Genomic DNA, 21,667 nt, shown 5'->3' with positions numbered 1-21,667 from the left:
CTATGTTTGCAGTTCGAAGTCGATTTTATACAATGTTCACTAAAACAAGCGTAACTTTCTCACACGGAGTCTGTTTTCGATGCATGACCACTCAAAATATTCAGAAAAACATGTGCATTTAAATGTATTCACCAAAAATCAAGGTAGGGCGGCTGCCCTACCTTGCCCCAAGGGAGCTTCACCCCTATCTCTACCTTCATCTCACCTCTTAGACGAACTCCGGCCAACTTCTTCTCTTTTCATAATTGGGAGATCAATCGCGATCGCTTGAAGTGGCAATATGAGCCAGCCATCCAAACAATAACATAAACATACTATATGCATGTTATAACCGTTTAGAATGAAAGCCACCCTGATTGAATATAACACGGATAACCGTCATCGGCCACTTGCACCGAGTATCTATAGGTAACCTCTACTCCACAGGAAGAAGGTAAGACCGCATATGTATCCAAGAAGAAGCCCCATGAATATCGTGCAAAACATCTGAAGTTGTGACCTTGTTAAAAATTACTCAGAATTCAAAATTGGTCAAACTAAATGGTAAATTCACGTACGAATTCGAGCTTTCATTTTTGTTGTCAATCCCATTAATTTAGCCAATTCCTAACCATATTTTTCACATTAGCTAGAGGGAAAATGTTGTAGGTAAAATGAACTACTCTCCAAACTATACAAGAGAAGCACACAAAGATACATTTTGTATAACCATTCCAAAGATTTTTAACAAGGTTATCATTGGTAAGAAACACCTTCTTAAAAATAAATCACCACATGTATGTTTTTTAAGGAATCTTGTATGCAAATTCATACAATCGACGTACATAGATTTAACCGAAAACCAACTATTTGAGTTAAGCGTGGTTGGTATGTTAAAGTTACCCTCATTAATCCATGCACCAAAACTAGTCTTCCCCACAAGAGTATTCCTCCCATCTCCCACAACGAGAGACCCGCTATCAAAGAAGTCATTTTTGACACCCAAGATGCCCTACAAGAAAGGAGAATTTGTGGGTTTGACTTGTACTTGCGACTCTGTCAGAAAGCAACTTAAATATAAGTAAACATTTATTATTTAGATCAAGTACCTTGATATCTAGACCCCCTTGATCCTTTAGTACGCATACAAGATTCCACTTAGTTAGTCGATACCAGAAGGAGTGTCACTGATACGTCTCAAACGTATCTATAATTTCTTATGTTCCATGCTACTTTTATGATGATACTCACATGTTTTATACACACTTTATGTCATTATTATGCATTTTCCGGCACTAACCTATTGACGAGATGCCGAAGAGCCAGTTGCTGTTTTCTGCTGTTTTTGGTTTCAGAAATCCTACAAAGGAAATATTCTAGGAATTGGACGAAATCAACGCCCAGGGTCTTATTTTTCCACGAAGCTTCCAGAAGACTGAAGGAGTTACGAAGTGGGGCGACGAGGCGTCGCCACGCTAGGGCCGCGCGGCCAGGAGGGGGCCCGCGCCGCCCTAGCGTGTGGGGCCCTCGCGCCGCCTCCAACCCTACCCTTCCGCCTACTTAAAGCCTCCGTCGCGAAAACACCTGTACCGAGAGCCACAATACGGAAAACCTTCCAGAGACGCCGCCGCCGCCCATCCCATCTCGCGGGATTCAGGAGATCGCCTCCGGCACCCTGCTGGAGAGGGAAATCATCTTCCGGAGGACTCTTCATCACCATGATCGCCTCCGGATTGATGTGTGAGTAGTTCATCCTTGGACTATGGGTCCATATCAGTAGCTAGATGGTTGTCTTCTCCTAATTGTGCTATTATGTTAGATCTTGTGAGCTGCCTATCATGATCAAGATCATCTATTTGTAATGCTACATGTTGTGTTTGTTGGGATCCGATGAATATGGAATACTATGTCAAGTTGATTATCAATCTATCATATATGTGTTGTTTATGTTCTTGCATGCTCTCTGTTGCTAGTAGAGGCTCTGGCCAAGTTGATACTTGTGACTCCAAGAGGGAGTATTTATGCTCGATAGTGGGTTCATGCCTCCATTGAATCTGGGACAGTGACAGAAAGTTCTAAGGTTGTGGATGTGCTGTTGCCACTAGGGATAAAACATCGATGCTTTGTCTAAAGATATTTGTGTTGATTACATTACGCACCATACTTACTGCAATTGTCTGTTGTTTGCAACTTAATACTGGAAGGGGTGCGGATGCTAACCCGAAGGTGGACTTTTTAGGCATAGATGCATGCTGGATAGCGGTCTATGTACTTTGTCGTAATGCCCTGATTAAATCTCATAGTAGTCATCGTGATATGTATGTGCATTGTTATGCCCTCTTTATTTGTCAATTGCCCAACTGTAATTTGTTCACCCAACATGCTATTTATCTTATTGGAGAGACACCACTAGTGAACTGTGGACCCCGGTACATTCTTTACATCTGAATACAATCTACTGCAAACATTGTTCTTTACTGTTCTTCGCAAACAAACATCATCTTCCACACTATACATTTAATCCTTTCTTTACAGCAAGCCGGTGAGATTGACAACCTCACTGTTACGTTGGGGCAAAGTACTTTGATTGTGTTGTGCAGGTTCCACGCTGGCACCGGAATCCCTGGTGTTGCGCCGCACTACACTCCGCCTCCATCAACCTTCATGTGCTTCTTGACTCCTACTGGTTCGATAATCTTGGTTTCTTACTGAGGGAAAACTTGCTGCTGTACGCATCACACCTTTCTCTTGGGATTCCCAACGGACGTGTGCTTCACGTGTATCAAGCTCTTTTTCTGGCGCCGTTGCCGGGGAACTGAAGAAAATTTACACCACAAAGATTTCTAACTCCCACGTCAACTGCACGCCAGCAGCTATTTTTCTGGCGCCGTTGCCGGGGAGATCAAGACACGCTGCAAGGGGAGTCTCCACTTCCAATCTCTTTACTTTGTTTTTGTCTTGCTTTACTTTATTTTATTTACTGCTTTGTTTGCTTTATATCAAAAATACAAAAAATTAGTTACTTATTTTTACTTTATTTATTATCTTGTTTGCGTTCTCCATATTAAAAACACAAAAAAATTAGTTACTTGCATTTACTTTATCTAGTTTTATTTATTTACTATTGCTAAAATGAGTAATCCTGAAGTTAAAGTTCGTTCGTTTAAGCAACAAGGGGGAGAATGTTTAAAAGATGCTTGGTATAGAATTAGTGATGCTCATAATAGGTGCACTAAGAAACACTCCACTATTATCCTACTTAGGAACTTTTATGTTGGTATCTCTAGCTGGAATAGGTATGTTCTTGATACTCTTGCAGGAGGTAATTTCCTAGGTACTCCGGCTTTAGAAGCTAGTTGCATTATTGAGAATCTAGTTGGAATACCACCTGTTAATGAAGTTAAAATTGAAATCTCTCTTGAAGATGTCATGAAAAAGTTGGAGACTATAGAGCAAAATCTTCCAAGTATTAAGACCAAATTGGGAATATTACTTAATAGCACTGATAAACTTGATAAATCTCTAGGTGGAATTAATGAGAGAATTGCCGTCTTAGAAACTCGTGCTACTCATGATAATCAAACCCATAGGATTAGTGAACTTGAAGAAGCTATGGGAACCTTGGGTTCAACTTTTTCTTCTCTTAAGTATAAGGAGAAAGCTTATGTGGGTAAGGAGCAAAAGTTCATGTATGTCTCTAAGGTGCCTAAGTCAAAAAACTATTATAGGCCTAAAATTGACAAAGCCCTTAGTACCACTATGGATAATGGAGAATCTAATATACCTATTGTGAAAAATTGTGAAAATTATGATGTTGATGCTTCATCTCTCGATAACACTTGATTCACACTTTCTGCGCCTAGCTGAAAGGCGTTAAAGAAAAGCGCTTATGGGAGACAACCCATTATTTTACTTCTGCACTTTTATTTTATATTTGAGTCTTGGAAGTTGTTACTACTGTAGCAACCTCTCCTTATCTTTATTTTATTGCATTATTGTGCCAAGTAAAGTCTTTGATAGTAAAGATGATACTAGATTTGGATTACTGCGCAGAAACAGATTTCTTACTGTCACGAAATTGAGCCGCCCCGTCTGTAGGTAACTCAGAAAAATCTGCCAATTTACGTGCGTGATCCTCAGATATGTACGCAACTTTCATTAAATTAGAGAATTTTCATCTGAGCAAGTTAAGTGCCCCAGAAAAAATCGTCTTTACGGACTGTTCTATTTTGACAGATTCTGCCTTTTATTTCGCATTGCCTGTTTTGCTATGTTTGATGGATTTCTTTGTTCCATTAACTTTCAGTAGCTTTGTGCAATGTCCAGAAGTGTTAAGAATGATTATGTCACCTCTGAATATGTGAATTTTCGATTATGCACTAACCCTCTAATGAGTTTGTTTTGAGTTTGGTGTGGAGGAAGTTTTCAAGGGTCAAGAGAGGAGGATGATACAATATGATCAAGAAGAGTGAAAAGTCTAAGCTTGGGGATTCCCCGTGGTTCATCCCTGCATATTTTAAAGAAGACTCAAGCATCTAAGCTTGGGGATGCCCAAGGCATCCCTTCTTCATCGACAACTTATCAGGTCACCTCTAGTGAAACTATATTTTTATTCCGTCACATCTTATGTGCTTTACTTGGAGCGTCTGTTTGTTTTTATTTTTATTTGTGTTTGAATAAAATCGGATTCTAGCATTCTTTGTGTGGGAGAGAGACACGCTCCGCTGTTGCATATGAACACATGTGTTCTTAGCATTACTTTTAATGTTCACGGCGAAGGATGAAACTGCTTCGTTCATCATTATTATGGTTGGAAACGGAAAATGCTTCATGTGATAAATGGCATAATGTCTTGAATAATTTGATACTTGGCAATTTTTGTGCTCATATAGATCATGTTTAAGCTCTTGCATCATGTACTTTGCACCTATTAATGAAGAACTACATAGAGCTTGTTAAAATTTAGTTTGCATGATTGGTCTCTCTAAAGTCTAGATATTTTCTGGTGAGGTGTTTGAACAACAAGGAAGACAATGTAGAGTATTATAATGCTTGCAATATGTTCTTATGTAAGTTTTGCTGTACCGGTTCATACTTGTGTTTGCTTCAAACAACCTTGGTAGCCTAAGCCTTGTATTGAGAGGGAATACTTCTCGTGCATCCAAAATCCTTGAGCCAAAAACTATGTCATTTGTGTCCACCATACCTACCTACTACATGGTATTTCTCTGCCATTCCAAAAGAAATTACTTGAGTGCTATCTTTAAAATTCCATTCTTTGTCTTTGCAATATATAGCTCATGGGAAAATAGCTTAAAAACTATTGTGGTATTGAATATGTAACTTATGTATCTTATTTCTTATAAGTTGCTTGTTGAGCGGTAACCATGTTTCTGGGGACGCCATCAACTATTACACTTTGTTGAATATCATGTGAGTTGTTATGCATGTTCGTCTTGTCTGAAGTAAGGGTGATTTATCATGATCCAATGGTTTGAGTATGCATATTGTTAGAGAAGAACATTGGGCCGCTAACTAAAGCCATGAATCATGGTGGAAGTTTCAGTTTGGACACTAATCCTCAATCTCTTATGAGAATATTATTTGTTGTTGAATGCTTATGCATTAAAGAGGAGTCCATTATCTGTTGTCTATGTTGTCCCGGGTATGGATGTCTAAGTTGAGAATAATCAAAAGCGAGAAATCCAATGCGAACCTTCTCCTTAGACCTTTGTACAAGCGGCATAGAGGTACCCCTTTGTGACACTTGGTTGAAACATATGTTATGCAATGATAATCCATGTAAATCCAAACTAATTAGGACAAGGTGCGAGCACTATTGGTAATCTATGCATGAGGCTTGCAACTTATAAGATGTCTTATGCATAACACATATGCTTTATTACTACCGTTGACAAAATTGTTTCTATGTTTTCAAAATAAAAGCTCTAGCACAAAAATAGTAATCCATGCTTCCCTCTGCGAAGGGCCGTTCTTCTACTTTATGTTGAGTCAGTTTATTACCTACTTCTTTCTATCTTAGAAGCAAACACTTGTGTCAACTGTGTGCATTGATTCCTACATACTTGATTATTTGCATTCATCATATTACTTTGTGTTGACAATTATCCATGAGATATACATGTTGAAGTTGAAAGCAACCGCTGAAACTTATATCTTCCTTTGTGTTGCTTCAAAGCCTTCTACTATGAATTTATTGCTTTATGAGTTAACTCTTATGCAAGACTTATTGATGCTTGTCTTGAAAGTACTATTCACGAAAAGTCTTTGCTATATGGTTCAGTTGTTTACTCATTGTCTTTACCATTGCTTCGAATCGCTGCATTCATCTCATATGCTTTACAATAGTATTGATCAAGATTATGATAGCATGTCACTTCAGAAATTATCTTTGTTATCGTTTACCTACTCGAGGGCGAGTAGGAACTAAGCTTGGGGATGCTTGATACGTCTCAAACGTATCTATAATTTCTTATGTTCCATGCTACTTTTATGATGATACTCACATGTTTTATACACACTTTATGTCATTATTATTCATTTTCCAGGCACTAACCTATTGACGAGATGCCGAAGAGCCAGTTGATGTTTTACTGCTGTTTTTGGTTTCAGAAATCCTACAAAGGAAATATTCTCGGAATTGGACGAAATCAACGCCCAGGGTCTTATTTTTCCACGAAGCTTCCAGAAGACCGAAGGAGTTACGAAGTGGGGCGACGAGGCGTCGCCACGCTAGGTCCGCGCGGCCAGGAGGGGGCCCGCGCCGCCCTAGCGTGTGGGGCCCTCGCGCCACCTCCAACCATACCCTTCCGCCTATTTAAAACCTCCGTCGTGAAAACACCTGTACCGAGAGCCACGATACGGAAAACCTTCCAGAGACGCCGCCGCCACCAATCCCATCTCGGGGGATTCAGGAGATCGCCTCCGGCACCCTGCCGGAGAGGGGAATCATCTCCCGGAGGACTCTTCATCACCATGATTGCCTCCGGATTGATGTGTGAGTAGTTCATCCTTGGACTATGGGTCCATAGCAGTAGCTAGATGGTTGTCTTCTCCTAATTGTGCTATTATGTTAGATCTTGTGAGCTGCCTATCATGATCAAGATCATCTATTTGTAATGCTACATGTTGTGTTTGTTGGGATCCGATGAATATGGAATACTATGTCAAGTTGATTATCAATCTATCATATATGTGTTTTTTATGTTCTTGCATGCTCTCCGTTGCTAGTAGAGGCTCGGCCAAGTTGATACTTGTGACTCCAAGAGGGGGTATTTATGCTCGATAGTGGGTTCATGCCTCCATTGAATCTGGGACGATGATGTGAAAGTTCTAAGGTTGTGGATGTGCTCGTTGCCACTAGGGATAAAACATCGATGCTTTGTCTAAGGATATTTGTGTTGATTACATTACGCACCATACTTAATGCAATTGTCTCGTTGTTTGCAACTTAATACCTGGAAGGGGTGCGGATGCTAACCCGAAGGTGGACTTTTTAGGCATAGATGCATCGTTGGATAGCGGTCTATGTACTTTGTCGTAATGCCCTGATTAAATCTCATAGTAGTCATCGTGATATGTATGTGCATTGTTATGCCCTCTTTATTTGTCAATTGCCCAACTGTAATTTGTTCACCCAACATGCTATTTATCTTATTGTAGAGACACCACTAGTACACTTTGGACCCCGGTCCATTCTTTACATCTGAATACAATCTACTGCAAACATTGTTCTTTACTGTTCTTCGCAAACAAACATCATCTTCCACACTATACATTTAATCCTTTGTTTACAGCAAGCCGGTGAGATTGACAACCTCACTGTTACATTGGGGCAAAGTACTTTGATTGTGTTGTGCAGGTTCCACGTTGGCGCCGGAATCCCTGGTGTTGCACCGCACTACACTCCGCCACCATCAACCTTCACGTGCTTCTTGACTCCTACTGGTTCGATAACCTTGGTTTCTTACTGAGGGAAAACTTGCTGCTGTACGCATCACACCTTCCTCTTGGGGTTCCCAACGGACGTGTGCTTCACGCGTATTAGTCACCTATAGAAGTCTCATCTGTTGCATATCCCTTTTGGAATGTCAAAAAAAGACAGAATGAACATTGGTATACTAGTAAGAGAAGAATTGATTATCATAATATCAGAGCATTTTTCCTAACCATGACACAAGCTTTCGTTTAAAGTGGTCCTTAACTGTCTTCCTTTCTTTATTAAGCAATTTTCAATAATTAATAGGTATGCCTAAATATTTAATAGGTAGATTGCCTACTTCACATACAAAAATGCTTCTATAGTCACCCTCAACCTCCTTAGCCTACCAAAGAAAAAAATATCACTTTTGTAAAAAAATATTTTTAAATCGGACAATTTTTCAACGAAACCTAAAATTAATTACATATTTCTGACTTTCGCTAAGTCATGTTTCATTCACATACTCATCTCTTTTCTCTACGGAAACTTAGGTATATCATGAGTGACTTCTTCTCTTATGTTGGAATCATTTGGTTTTGGTGCTCCAATTTTTTTTGTATTACTCGGAGCTAAACATTTTTAAGTTTTCTTGATCAACTATAGTCCCCTCATCTCTTTTCAAGCTGAAAGATCAGTTTCTTTTTACGTTTCCATTAGCAATTAGGTGGATTTCATCCTTCTTGAGCGTGTTTAACTTTGCCGCGTTGAGCCCATTTGGTCTCTTCATCACACCGCAATTTAGTTAAGCTAACATAAGTTTGTCCTTTTTCTGCCCTTACGGCTACCTAAGAGATGATGTTTTAGCTTTTAAATCAAGTTAACCCATTAAAACGATATGCTTCTCTTTCTCCTTTTCATAGATTGCACTAAAATAAAATTCCACCCTTGTAAAACTATTTTAGATGTCTAATGTTATTTTTCCATCTTTCGGCATGTGATTTTCAAGATTGAATAACTTCCCATTCATTCTTTATCATATTATAGAAGCCATCTTGGTGCATCCAAGATAGCTCAACAATAAAGTGGTTCTTATTACCAAGGTGAGCAGATCACTTGAATCGATAAGTAATTGTGTATGGTCTAACCCCTTCGAGTCAAAGAAGGTATGTACATGAGGAATTTTATGTTCCCATAAAAACACGATCTAGCTTCTGGTAGGTAGGAACCTCTCTTCTGCTAGCCCAAGTAAATTGTCGATAGGAAAGAGCAATCTCTCTTAGATCAAAACTCTGAGTGATCACATTAAAAAGAAAGAAACAATGCTCACTAAAGCTATCATTATTTTCTTCTTGTTATCTTCTAATGATACTGAAGTCTCCTAACAACATAGTTACTATCCGAATGGAAAATTCTAACTAGCTCGGCTACACAATCTGGTGTGAGTGCATCTTGGACCGCCCCATAGATGCCTACTAGGATTCACTCAAAACCTTGACAAAAAGGTTAACGCGTGAATGTCCAGTCTCCACTCTACGGATTGACATCGTTCCATGTAAACCTACCAAAATTCCTCTAGAACACCCAATGGAGGGCCTGACAATACCACATATAGTCTAACCCTCCTGATAAATCATTGAGAAAGGGTGAAGAAAAATTAGATCGATCCATCTCTAATAAGGCCAAAAAAATCTAATTTATTCTCCTCTAGTGTCTCATGAATTGTATAGTGTTTTGTCGTTGTTCCACCCCATTCCTCTCATCTTTTACGTCAGTTTAATTTCTTAATCCTAGCAATGCAATGAACACTAAATCTATCGACATGATTTTTTTTACAAATGTGTGCTATTCACACCTTTTAGCAGGAGATCCACCCTGCATGATCATCATCTCCCCTCTCTTCTTCATCAAGAAAATTCTTTTCAAAAGAACTAGACCCCTTGTGTATCGCGTCCCCTCGTGTTACCATGACTACTGGCTCAGAGTTAGCCAAGGCTTCTTTCTCGAGCCATGTCATGAATGCACAGTAGATGAAAGAGTTTTACAAGCGGTGTTGCCTTTGATGTTGCTTGATCGAGCTTCTGTCCATTGTCAATGATTTTCCTTTGCTGCAACCATGGGAGTTCAGGGCCAGCCACTCTTCAGCCCTGTCACCCCACTCGCAAGGTCGACAAGTGTTGCTCATCCGACCCCTCCCGAACTTCTGAACCGCCATATGACGAGCTCCGCCGACCTCGTATGAGCTCTCGCCTCCCCGGCAACGTGGCACAATCGCATAATTCTACCAAGTTTCCTCCTAATGACCATGTAAAAAGAAGTCTTCAAAACAAAACAAAGCGAACAGATGTAGCTGTGACATGTGGGACCACGACCGGCCGTTGCAGCTGAGTTAAAACGAATTTAAAAGAGTAAGAATTAAAAACTACTACTCCTACATGGGCAATATGCATACAGATTTCCGGGAAGGAAGCAACAAACACACCGCGCTCTCGGCCGTCTAAATCTCCTTGGCTATAAATACGCGGGACGGCCCACGAAGTCCGCGGCCGCCTAAAACGCCAAGAAAAAGTAAAAAAGACAACACAAAAACCAGCAGAGAACGAGGAGAAGAGGAGAGGAGGAGAAGGGCGATGGAGATGGGCGGCGAGGAGATGATGATGACGTCGGGCGCCACGAGCCGGATCGTGCCGGTCTTCCGCTCCGTGCTGTCCCGCCGCGCGCTGCTCCGCCTCGCCGTCGCGCTCCACTCGCTCTTCCTCTGGCTCCTCCTCCTCGTCAGCCGCCGCCGCCGCAGCCCCGACGCCGCCGAGCCCCGCCTCGGCAAGGCCAGGACCCGCCGCAGGGCCGCCGAGGAGGAGGACGTGCGCCGGCGCCGGGCCCTCGCGGAGGAGGTGCCCATGGTCGAGGACGACGACGCGGAAGGGAGGACGTGCGGCACCTTCGTCATCGCCGGGGCCCGGAGGAACGCGCTCTTCTGCCGCGTCTGGAAGCCGGCCGCCGCCGCCGAGATGAGGTAAGAGAGGCCCTGAAGTTTTTTTTTCTTCGTCCACGATCAAAATTGGCCTTCCGTTCCGTGGACCGTGGCCGTTTCGGTCGCTGGGGAAATCGGTGGTTTCTTTTTGGTGGTTTCTGTTGATTTCGCTGTCGTGGTCGTATTTTGGACTTGTTTACCGAGAAAACTGATTTTTTCCCGAGAAAGGGCGCATTTTTGCGTGATCTGTTCTTTCGTTGAATCAGTCAATCACGTTGTATTTTCGCAATTTTGGATTTTGGTAACCGGGTGCTGATCCATTGGAAACTTCGTTCGTCTATTTGCGGGTTTTGCGTGTTGAATGGTTCGCTTGCAGCTTTTGGGGGTCTTCTCTGATGCCAAAGGGTATTGATTTTCAGTTAAAGCTCCAATTTTGTGCGCCTGTTCAGACGATTCGGTGAACATTTTAGACACTAATCCATCAGAATACTAGCTGCGGTTTCGATCACGCGCTAAGAGTTTGCCTTTACTGGATACCTGATGTTTTACAGACTCTGCTCAGTACACATAAAGAGACGTGCCGTGCACGTTGGGTACATTTAAGTTTTTTCACAGCTCCATTGTTCTCCGCATTCACTATACTCATTATCCCTGTCTAGAATACAATGAAGTTATAGGTCGCAGGACTGCTTGTCCTTCTGTCCTTCCCAACGTGAATCAGTTGACTAAATTGATGATAGCTTTGTGCAATTTCTGTTTTGTGATAGTGTGAAGCAACTTAGGAATACAGGAAAGCGGGAACAAGTAAAGTGCAACGGATTAGGAGAATATAAGCTAGTCCTTATCTCCCAACTGTTGTTCCATTCTTATCCCTCGGGCTGTCAATGAATAACCTTAACGTACTGGCTCAATGTGACTTAGGAAACCTTAGCTGTCAAGAAAGTGGACAAGGGTTTTTTTTATTCTTGAATGACTGATCCTAGTTGTTCAACCGAGGTGTCAGATTATTCTTCACATGGCCCAGTATGTAGTTGCTCGAGCATAATTAGTTGCTTGAGCTGACTATGAACTCTATTCTCAATTCGGATGACACTATAGTCAAACAACCACTGCTAGTTTAGGTAACCAGCCACCCCTAATTCCGCTAACAAATTTGATTTGATGACTCTACCTGTGTGGCAACCTTCTGAAGAGTATGGTTCTCTTTCAATCACCTCTATAAGAAATGAGAAGTCCAGAGCATCGAATTGAACCCTTCTTTACTTGCAGTGGCACAATTATCCGGTTCCTTACCTGTTAATTTTGTATTGATTATTTTCTTCTTTCACTGTAGGGGCATTTTGCTAATCGTACATGGGCTCAATGAGCACAGGTAAGGAAATCCTATTGTTTCATACCCCTCCCACCTAAACATGGTGATGTATATATAATTCTATATTCTCCACTTCCTCGTAATTAAGTACATCTTAATCTTGTCTCAGTGGAAGATATTTGCATTTTGCCGAGCAGCTGACAGCATGTGGGTTTGGAGTATATGCAATGGATTGGATAGGTAAGGAGCCCTACTTTTGGTTTTCTGAACATGTCTACTTCTGCTATTTTAAAGGAAATATTAAGTATGGTTGGTTTGGTGGAAGTTTAGTGTTATATTTAGAAACAAAATCAGAATGCACTGATCAATTTATAGGCTTGTTGGTAGATCTGCCATAATTATTTCTTGAAACACTAAAATCAAACAAAGTGGTAATCATTAATTGTTTGGTGTTTGCTAGAAGACTTGGAAACTATTGAGAACCAACTGTTAATTTGTTCAGTGGATTATGTGTACATCAAAGTAACAAAGCGTTAGCTGTCTGGTAGCAGTATTGGTATAACAATATTTGGAATCAAATATTTTCTTTTCAATAATGACATACGGAGGTAAAATATAACCCGACATACAGAGGTAAAATATAACACATGCTGCTAAGGCTACTTATGATATTCATCCTCAGAGTTGTGGATTCTTACCTTGCAAATTTTACTGATGGATCAAACAACACTTGAGAGAAAAAATATCCACAGTTCTCAATCTCAGTTATCCTGTGAGCATGCCATTAGATTTTGCGTTGGTTTTTTAGCAGGCTGACTTAAGCCTATGGATAACAGGCCACGGTGGCAGCGATGGTCTGCACGGTTATGTGCCTTCACTAGATTATGTTATAGAAGACATGGTAAGTCTCTGTCTCTGCCTACTACTAGATGCTGTTACTGATTTTATTTTTTGATAGGAGCAATGTAATAATATGATTTCCTCTGAGCAGGAAGTACTTCTCGAAAAAATTATGCTGGAGGCTCCAGGGGTCCCTTGTTTTCTGCTCGGTCACTCCACTGGTGGAGCTGTTGTGTTAAAGGTACAGCTCGTCAAATTAAACCCTTTTTCTCTTCAATATTTAGGCCAGATTTAGACACTGACCCTACTCCTCTGGGCCCTGTGAACAATGGATACCCTGCCGGGCGGAGAATGGTGCAAAGCATTAACAAAATAGCCTGGTTGGAATGGTTTGGCTGACGATGCTCATTTAAAACGCTTAATTTTCCTCTCTCCCGTAAGCTCATCACTAGCTGTCCCTTTTCAGGCATCGCTGTATGCTCATATTAGAGCCAGACTGGAAGGGATCATCCTGACTTCACCAGCTGTGCGTGTAAAACCAGCGCATCCAATAGTTGGGGTAATATACCTATTCTTGTCCAAGTATATCTGTTGTATGAGCATTCTCAGAATCAACATGCTGCTCATTTCTTGAATCATGAAGCGTGGATGGATGACATGCATATACTTTTAAAAATTGATTGATTAAAATCTCCATATGTTGCTTTCCTATTTCATCAGAACTTATTTGGAAATACTCCCATCAGATTTTCTAGTTGAATGATTGATCTGACACTTCTGATTTCTGAAGCTATTGTAGAATCTCTGCTTTTGATTTCATCTTCAGATTGAAAGCTTCAAATTTTGGCTCTATTTATTTGCATAACTTCTGAGACCTTTCTGAATTGACACGATGCAGGCTGTGGCACCAATATTCTCTCTGATAGCACCGAAGTTCCAATTCAAGGGAGCCAACAAGCGGGGCATCCCTGTCTCTCGCGACCCTGCTGCACTGCTAGCGAAATACTCCGACCCGCTGGTGTACACCGGGCCGATCAGGGTCCGGACAGGCCATGAGATACTGCGCATTTCCTCCTTCCTGCTGCACAACCTGAAGAAAGTCACGGTCCCGTTCATGGTCCTGCACGGGACTGCGGACCGCGTGACAGATCCGTTGGCGTCTCAGGACCTCTACAACGAGGCCGCGTCCAGGCACAAGGACATGAGGCTGTACGAGGGGTTCCTCCACGACCTGCTCTTCGAGCCCGAGCGCGATGAGATCGCAGCGGACATCATCGAGTGGATGGACCGAACGCTCGCGCTGCAATCTGTGTAAAGATTAGTTTTCTGAAGATGAGGGTGAAGATAAAATCATGTGGTGATTACTCAGATCACGGCCATGGGATTGCAGTCGTGGGCTCATGGCATGATGGCTTTGATCTCATTCTTGATGCATGATGGTATTTTCTGAGATTGATCTGCTGTTGGATGTTGTGATCCTCATCTCACATGCTGCCGTTGCAGGCCAATGAAATGGAAAAGTTAGTGATTTATGCTTTGTATAAAACTCTATCTATGATGATAAATAAAGGGGCAAAAAAAGAAGAACGCGTACTGCTGGCCTGCAAACCTGGATTCTGCTAAGCTTTACGCACCAATTATCCTGACAGCTGCAAACCTTTAAAACGAAAACAAGCAGCTGCCCATATCCTGGCAGGTAGTTGTCTTGGACCAGCATGTGCCAAGTGGTTGTTGGCAGGGACCGTTAGGCAGTTTTTGAGAGTCAACAATGGCGAGCCGTGGATTATGCATGATTGGACATGTTCATATGATTATTCTATGAACCAAGGTGCACATATTATAACCACCCCTGTCCGCATCCTCTGAAAAAGAAGCCAGGTCCTGGCCGGTACTGTCCGCATCCTCTGAAAAAGAAGCCAGGTCCTGGCCGGTACTGGTAGCTGTCCTAGAAGGTTTGTCGTCAGCAGCCAAGTGGAAGCTGGGGACGTTGGACAGTTCCAAGTCAATGTTGAGTGTTGGAGGAGGTCCGTAAGATAATCTCATCTAACCGAGTCAAAGGATTTTCTTATATCAAGTTTGAGTAAAAGGCATGGTGTTTTGGATTGGTGAAACTTCCTCGCAAGATTTTGGAAATACATGAAGTTGTGTGATATTTTCTTGACGAAAGCATTTTGGGCATTTGATACGAGGGAGTTCATATGGGAAGCAAGTCTAGATGCCATGATTTTGGCAATGATAATAGAAATAGCATGAATGAGGCTAATTGGCCAAAAATCGTGCATCTTTCCCGGCACCATCATTCTTCAGGATCAAAGCAATGTTGGAGGAGTTGAGCCAATTGAAGTTGCCACTGAGAAGAGAGTGAACGTTTTGGACAACATTCATAATCTCCGACTTAATGATCTCCCAACATGACTTGTAGAAAGCCTTGGCGAAGCCTTTGGGGACACGTGCTTTGTCATTAGAGGCACGTTTGGTAGCATCAGTTGATTTGGGGCTCAATGAGGATAGGCTCTAGGGTCCTTAGCCTGTTTGAAATGAGTCACGCGCCACAATTGACGTGTTGTTTGGTTACTCATGATGCATCGATCGGGCCAAAAAGCGCGAAGTGTTTGGTTGCATGTAACCAGGCCCAAATCAAGTTGGAGATGTGATGTCGCATGTTTGGTACCATCCAGACAAGCGTTGTGGTCACCTCTTATCTAAACTGGTGACCTTAGCATACTATCAATACCATCACACATAAAGAAGCTACCAATTCGTCAGTTCATCCTAACCAGTACAACAGTACATAAGAAGAGTCCCTAGGTATTACGAATGACAGGTCATAAGCAAAATTCCTAGCTACTATGAATGGTAGTTCATAAATACAGTCCTCGCTACTTACAATGGGGGGGGGGGGTTAACATTACAGTACGACGGTAATCAAAGGGTAGTTCATCAGAGGGGCATCAAAAGGGAAGTTCCGCAAAGGGGTATCAAGGGGGAGTTTCTTCTTCATCTTCTTTTTCTTCTCACATGGTGGTAGGCCCTCTGGCCTCCCACATTGCGTTTTCCCACTCGAGACTCTTGTTCTTCCAGGCTTCATTATCATCCGCCTCCACGCCATGGCCGGTCTCAACTTCATCAAGCACAACAGGTACTTGGAAGTACTTATCCTCGCCCCAACCTAAGATCTAGTTGTGAATAATGCAGCAAGTAAGAACCATCTTGACTAGAGTGTAGTAAGTTGGAAAGGTTTCTGGTCAAGAACCTTAATTAAACCTATTCTTCAAAGAAGCAAAAGCCCTCTCAATGGTGACTCTAAGCCTTGAGTGTCTTAGATTGAATAACTCTTTCGCATTATGTGGTATGTTGCCTGCACTAAACTCGTTGAGGTGATACCCTGTTCTCCTGAAGGGTGATAGAATCCATGTCAGCATGCATATATATCCAACATCTCCTAGCTAGAACTTACCATCAGGGATTTACAACCCATGAGATCTGGTCAAGCTGTCAGTCAGCATACTTGCATCATAAGCTCAACCCCCCAACCAGCAAGCACATATGTGAACCTTAGATCAAAGTCCACGGCAGCTAGGACATTCTGACTACTTTCTTCCCCAGGATGTTGAAGATAGTGCTTTGGACATCCTTGCTATCACATGAGTACCATCGGTAGTCCCAATACAATTCCGTGAAGTAATAAATAGATAGTCATGTCTGTGACCATCTAACACGTATGATGAATTGAAGGAACATGAATTATGCTCACCCTGAAATATGGGAACCACCTGTTATTGATATTTGGTGGTGTGTTCTTTGATGGTGGCTTGATTATTTATCTCTAACATCCCCAACTACGAATAACACTTGCTCTAAGTTGCAAGAAATAGTTTTCGTAGATCGCCTGAATGTGCTATAGATCACTAAAAACCTCTGGTTATGACTCACAACATGAAGAAACATGGAGGCGGCTCCACACTCTTTTTACTTCGTTCATTCAACGAATCGTGTACTCTACTTCCCGCCATGTGCCGGACTGAACCGAGAGACGCAAACACGCTCGGCGCTACTCCGTGGTGTCGGTCCGTATCGTGAACTCGCATGTGCAGCCAAACAGAGCTAAAAAAACGAGTCCAGACATGACAAGTCAAAGTTTTTCAGCTAATCTATATTACGGAATTATTAAGTACGGAGTAGGTAGGTAGATCATCCTGGGGGAGTAGGTAGGTAGATCATCCTGCACGAGTGCACGGACGAGCAGAAACCTCGATCGCCATCGGCAACATCAGGCGCCGACGGCGGCTACCGGCCGTGCGACCAGCCGCTGCACCCGCTCAGCCATGCCCTGGACACTGGCGCCAAGGCGCGCCACGAGCGCCGCCTCGCTCCACCCCTCGCCCTGCAAGGCGTCGCACTCGAACGCCCACGAGATCCTGCACCCGCCGCCGTCAGCGTCGCGGTCGCCGCCGTCCAGGACGCGGAGCGTGGCCACGTAGCGGCCGAACCCCATGTTGCTGGCGACGACGGCGTAGCGGAGGCGCCGCGCCGCGTGGTCCGCCTCCAGCAGCTGCTCGCGCGCCCACATGCCCGTCGCGCGCGAGGCCACGTGCCGGACGCAGCCGGGGATGATCAGCTGGTGGTGGCCGTCGTCGTCCTCCGCGGTGCCGGCGCCGTCCGCCACGCGCTCGCACACGTCGATGCCGGGCAGGTAGCGGTGCGCGGAGAAGAAGCTGGCGACGTGCGCCCACGCTGCGCCCGCCGGCGTGCCCGGCAGCGCCGCCTCCACGGCGCCTCGCCACTGTTCGAGCGGCGCCGCAGCCGCAGCCCCCCGTCCCCGTGGCACGGCCTCCACGGCTCCTCGACACTGCTCGGGCGCCGCGGTTGCGACCCACCCTTGCCGCGCCTCGCCACTGATCTCCATTCCGTCGCCGCGCCCTGGAACGACAACTTTGGCTAGCTATGCTACCAGAACTCCCATTTTTACGCTGAGTAGGTAGGTTGGTTATTATAGTTGAGTGCAACAAACGATACCTAAGCTAACGACGTACGTACGTACGTACGTACGTGTTTGGCCTGATGGACTGATACAACTGCTGGTTAGGTAGGTAGGTTGGTTGTTTTGTTTTATATTGGAGTGGTAGTTGTGTGCAGCAAACGACATGCTGTAGTGTAACACGTGTGAATGTGTGAGTTGGAAGAACACGTACGTGCACTACCCATGACAATTACAAGATAGTGACTACTGATGAGTGGGCTTCAGAGTCATTTTCTTCCTTATATTGCTGTGCACTCCTGGACTCATGATTGATTCAGCTACATATATGGGTGATTGCTTCACTGATTGCCAGCAAGAGAAGAGATGAAAAAGTTGAGGCCGGTTGTGACGTTGTCTAGCTACCTTAATCTAACTTGTTACGCCACAGCTGTCGGATTACGAGTCGGCCGGCGGCGGAGCCATCCATCTGGCTATCGTCGCATTTGTGGTCCTTGCTCTATCACTCCACACGCTAAGATTTGCTTATCGGAGTTCATCACCAATTCAAAGTAGTAGATGCTTTCTCTATCAATCCAAAGTAGAGGAGGCGATGATCTGATCCTTATACTCGTACAACGGATCATGATCATGTACAACAACCTGAACAAACTATACCTGATAGCTGATAGCTGATACTAACTGTCGCTAACACTTGCTCGTTACTGAAATGAAATAATGTGTTCAACTTAGGAAAAATACAGCTAAACCAAATTGCAGCCAGAGCAATTTTTCACAAGACGCGCACGTGCTGATACTCGTCGTTAGCGGTCCAGTGGTTAGTGCAGTTCCAGTTGCTCGGTTCTCAGTCTTGATAGTCTGAGGCAACCCAGCTCAACTATGCTATAACTGAAGGATGCATCAAAAAAGAGCACAACAATGCGTTCCAGACGACGACGACACTTTTCAGTCGCCGGTTTCTGATCCCAGACATATTGGAATACATTAATAGTCTGATGCATTGGCATAAAGAAGCATCTATCGTGTATAAAATTTATGTAACCAGGCACTCCAAAATGGTACAGAGAGTAAGCTGCCGAGTAGCATTAGTTTGAGCAGCTGAGCTCTGCAATGGCAGTAATACATATACAGTAAGGAATGGTCAGTTACCTTTCAGTGGAACATAATTAGTACACACGGTATATTAGAGTGGGTCGCTTCACAACTGTATTGCCACCCAAATTTACTTTAGGGTTAGGAAATGAAACTGGCAATCGAAGGAAAAAAAAAAAGGCGGCCAAACTGGCGATGAAAACGAACACAGCTCATCGGCAACAACCACATTGTCTCACCACGAACAAAATGTGAGACCTGAGCATTTGTATGTAGCATGACCATGAACCAATTCCATGGAGAACTCCCCTCATTAAGACGGTTTGCTGCTGAGGTGAAATGATGAGATAATTCCATACAAAGCAACAGAAAGGCATGGAAGCACGCAGAGGACCTTCCGTTTAACAGATCATTGCTGGCTCTGGCTTGATAGTAAGAAAAGCTTTTTTCCTAGGTAGAAAAAATATAACTGATTGCAAGGAAGTATAACTACTAGAGTGGAGTCTTGCTTAGTGGTGAGCTTAATCTCCATAACTAACCAGATGCAATTCTTTCGCCAAAAAAAAAATACTAACCAGATGCAACTGATATTGGAGAGAAACAGAACCTCGCGCAAGTAGCGATCCGAGCAATAAATTAGGTACAACCTGCAACTCAACTTCCATCAATAGCAAGAACGAAACAAACAAACAGGAAACACCTTTAGATTGCTAAATATTGATCATTAACAATGACACTAGATAATTTCGCAGAAAAAGAAGACCTACATGAAAGTTAAAGTCAATTCTTACTTCAAGAAATAGCGGCAATAAGGCAGGTAAATTGCTAACTATAAGGTCTTATATTACTGAACGGAGGGAGTAGAAAAATATGCAAAGAGCCCTCGAGGCCTAGATAGAAAAAACAAAAAGTTATTCACTAGTTTAGGAAAACAGAGACATGGAACAGATGTTAGCACATTTTTCAAACAGAATAAAAATGACAAAATGGGCTTTGCAAATTCGATCTATGCTAGATGACACAAACTCTCAAATGGCCTGGGTTTAGTCTTCTGACAAAGCTTTCTCCTGAAAAAATATACAACTACTTTGAATGAGATGTATTTATAATAACACAAAATGACCATATCATTAAAGTTAGAAATTCAGGCTATTAGTTTGCACTCTTTTGTCTGGGAGAAAATTTGAAAAGCCTAGCATTCGGCACCTTCTCAGAGAGTTCTAATTTACAATCACGAATGAACTTTCTTAGCAAAGTAACAATTCAACACAAAAAGGAGTGTGCTCAATTATCATTTTTCAAAATTGAAACATACAACAAGTTTGCCAATCTACTGAGATTTTCTAGCAGCCTTTTTTAAATTAGGGAGATAATTCTTACCATGGCGACTAGATAACTCTTATCTAGTTGGAGCTTGTCAATCTACGTTTATTTGCATACTATCTAGCAAGGAAAAAAAAAGATTAGGTAGATTGGGAGTGAGAAGATTATAAGTAAGCACAATCTAAAATTGCTCCCAGTTGAGGAAACTGCAGAAGTACATCCATAGTGCAAAGTCCGTTGGCAACAAGTCTAGTAAAAAAAAAATCATCTCCAAAAACTGTTGAGCAACAAGTTGTTAGCAAAGCAACAAATTCTATCAAGCTCATGATGGTTGTCAAAAATCACATCCACTTTCCCAAGGCACATAACCTAGCACAGAGGTGCAGTCCAAGAAGGCAATGCAAGCAGCACCAAAAACACAACTCCTAGAGATGAAGGGCCGTATCTCTACTATTAAGAGCAAACTGGTGAATGCCTGGTGTCACATTTTCAGGATGGACAATAATACCCCCCACGTCCAAAAATTACAAACATGCCACCCCGCACTCCCTCCAATCCTCTCCTAAAAACGCTCTCACCTCTTTGTAATCCCAACCGCATACCATAATCCGCTCATCTCCCCCGGAGTGTTTTATTTCTGTTGCAAACTAACCTCAGCGGGAGAGATATAAGGAAGACTTATCTCACACGACTTGGCATCTAACAAACTCAATCTGATTCTAAAGAAATCCGCTTAACAAACTCTCTCTGTATCTTTGTTTCAAAAAAAAAAACTCTCTCTACATCTTTCTGCACAGCTGCCCAAACCCACCGTCTCAATCGCAAATCGTCTGTGCCTATGAAACCCTCCCAGCCGCTGCCTGGGCTTCGTTGCGCTTGCGTGCCGACGATCGCTGGTGCCCATGAGGTCGGTCTTGGACTACTCTCCTTCGCAGTGTGGGTGCGCTAGCCAGCGCGGCAGACAAAGCAGTAGTCATTAGCATACCGTACTACAAGATGCTCGAGCAAGAGGCATGCTCCGCTCGCTCGAGTGCAAGTATGTACCACGACATGCTCCGGTGAGGCGGCGCAGCAGGGGACAGGTTTGCGGCAAGTCGGCAACATGACTTGGAGAGAGGAGAAGAGTCGAAGGTGGCTGGGACGATGTCGAGACTTGAGCGTTGGGCGCAGGCGTTTCCGTTCTGGTCAGGTTCTAGACAAATACCTTTTTTTCTAGACCAATACCTATGTGTT

The 21,667-nt window shown here is 43.0% G+C and overlaps 2 protein-coding genes across 2 annotated transcripts; one reads left to right on the top strand and one right to left on the bottom strand.

The window, feature by feature from the left end:
- The first annotated feature begins 10,479 nt into the window (after positions 1 to 10,479).
- Positions 10,480 to 14,649, top strand: LOC124660556 (monoacylglycerol lipase). Its single transcript, XM_047198376.1, has 7 exons — positions 10,480 to 10,931; positions 12,223 to 12,261; positions 12,371 to 12,441; positions 13,038 to 13,102; positions 13,193 to 13,282; positions 13,508 to 13,600; positions 13,940 to 14,649. Exons 1-7 carry the CDS (start codon positions 10,549 to 10,551, stop codon positions 14,354 to 14,356), a joined length of 1,158 nt encoding a protein of 385 aa, XP_047054332.1. The 5' UTR covers positions 10,480 to 10,548; the 3' UTR covers positions 14,357 to 14,649.
- A 2,662-nt stretch (positions 14,650 to 17,311) lies between these two features.
- On the bottom strand, positions 17,312 to 17,947 carry LOC124664924. Its single transcript, XM_047202339.1, has one exon. It carries the CDS (start codon positions 17,945 to 17,947, stop codon positions 17,312 to 17,314), a length of 636 nt encoding a protein of 211 aa, XP_047058295.1.
- Positions 17,948 to 21,667: the final 3,720 nt, after the last annotated feature.

Source organism: Lolium rigidum, chromosome 6 (genome assembly GCF_022539505.1).
Source record: "Lolium rigidum isolate FL_2022 chromosome 6, APGP_CSIRO_Lrig_0.1, whole genome shotgun sequence".
NCBI lineage: Eukaryota > Viridiplantae > Streptophyta > Magnoliopsida > Poales > Poaceae > Lolium > Lolium rigidum.
The sequence above is the reverse complement of the archived record's forward strand: the minus strand, read 5'-3'. Positions and strand labels throughout refer to the sequence as shown.

What these genes read in the sequence shown, in the direction of transcription:
- LOC124664924 (XM_047202339.1), bottom strand. Translation starts at nt 17,947, where the DNA reads ATGGAGATCAGTGGCGAGGCGCGGCAAGGGTGGGTCGCAACCGCGGCG.
- LOC124660556 (XM_047198376.1), top strand. Translation starts at nt 10,549, where the DNA reads ATGGAGATGGGCGGCGAGGAGATGATGATGACGTCGGGCGCCACGAGC. An exon ending in ATTATGTTATAGAAGACATG is followed by an intron (nt 13,103 to 13,192) that starts GTAAGTCTCTGT and finishes TCCTCTGAGCAG; the next exon opens with GAAGTACTTCTCGAAAAAAT. An exon ending in CAGCGCATCCAATAGTTGGG is followed by an intron (nt 13,601 to 13,939) that starts GTAATATACCTA and finishes GACACGATGCAG; the next exon opens with GCTGTGGCACCAATATTCTC.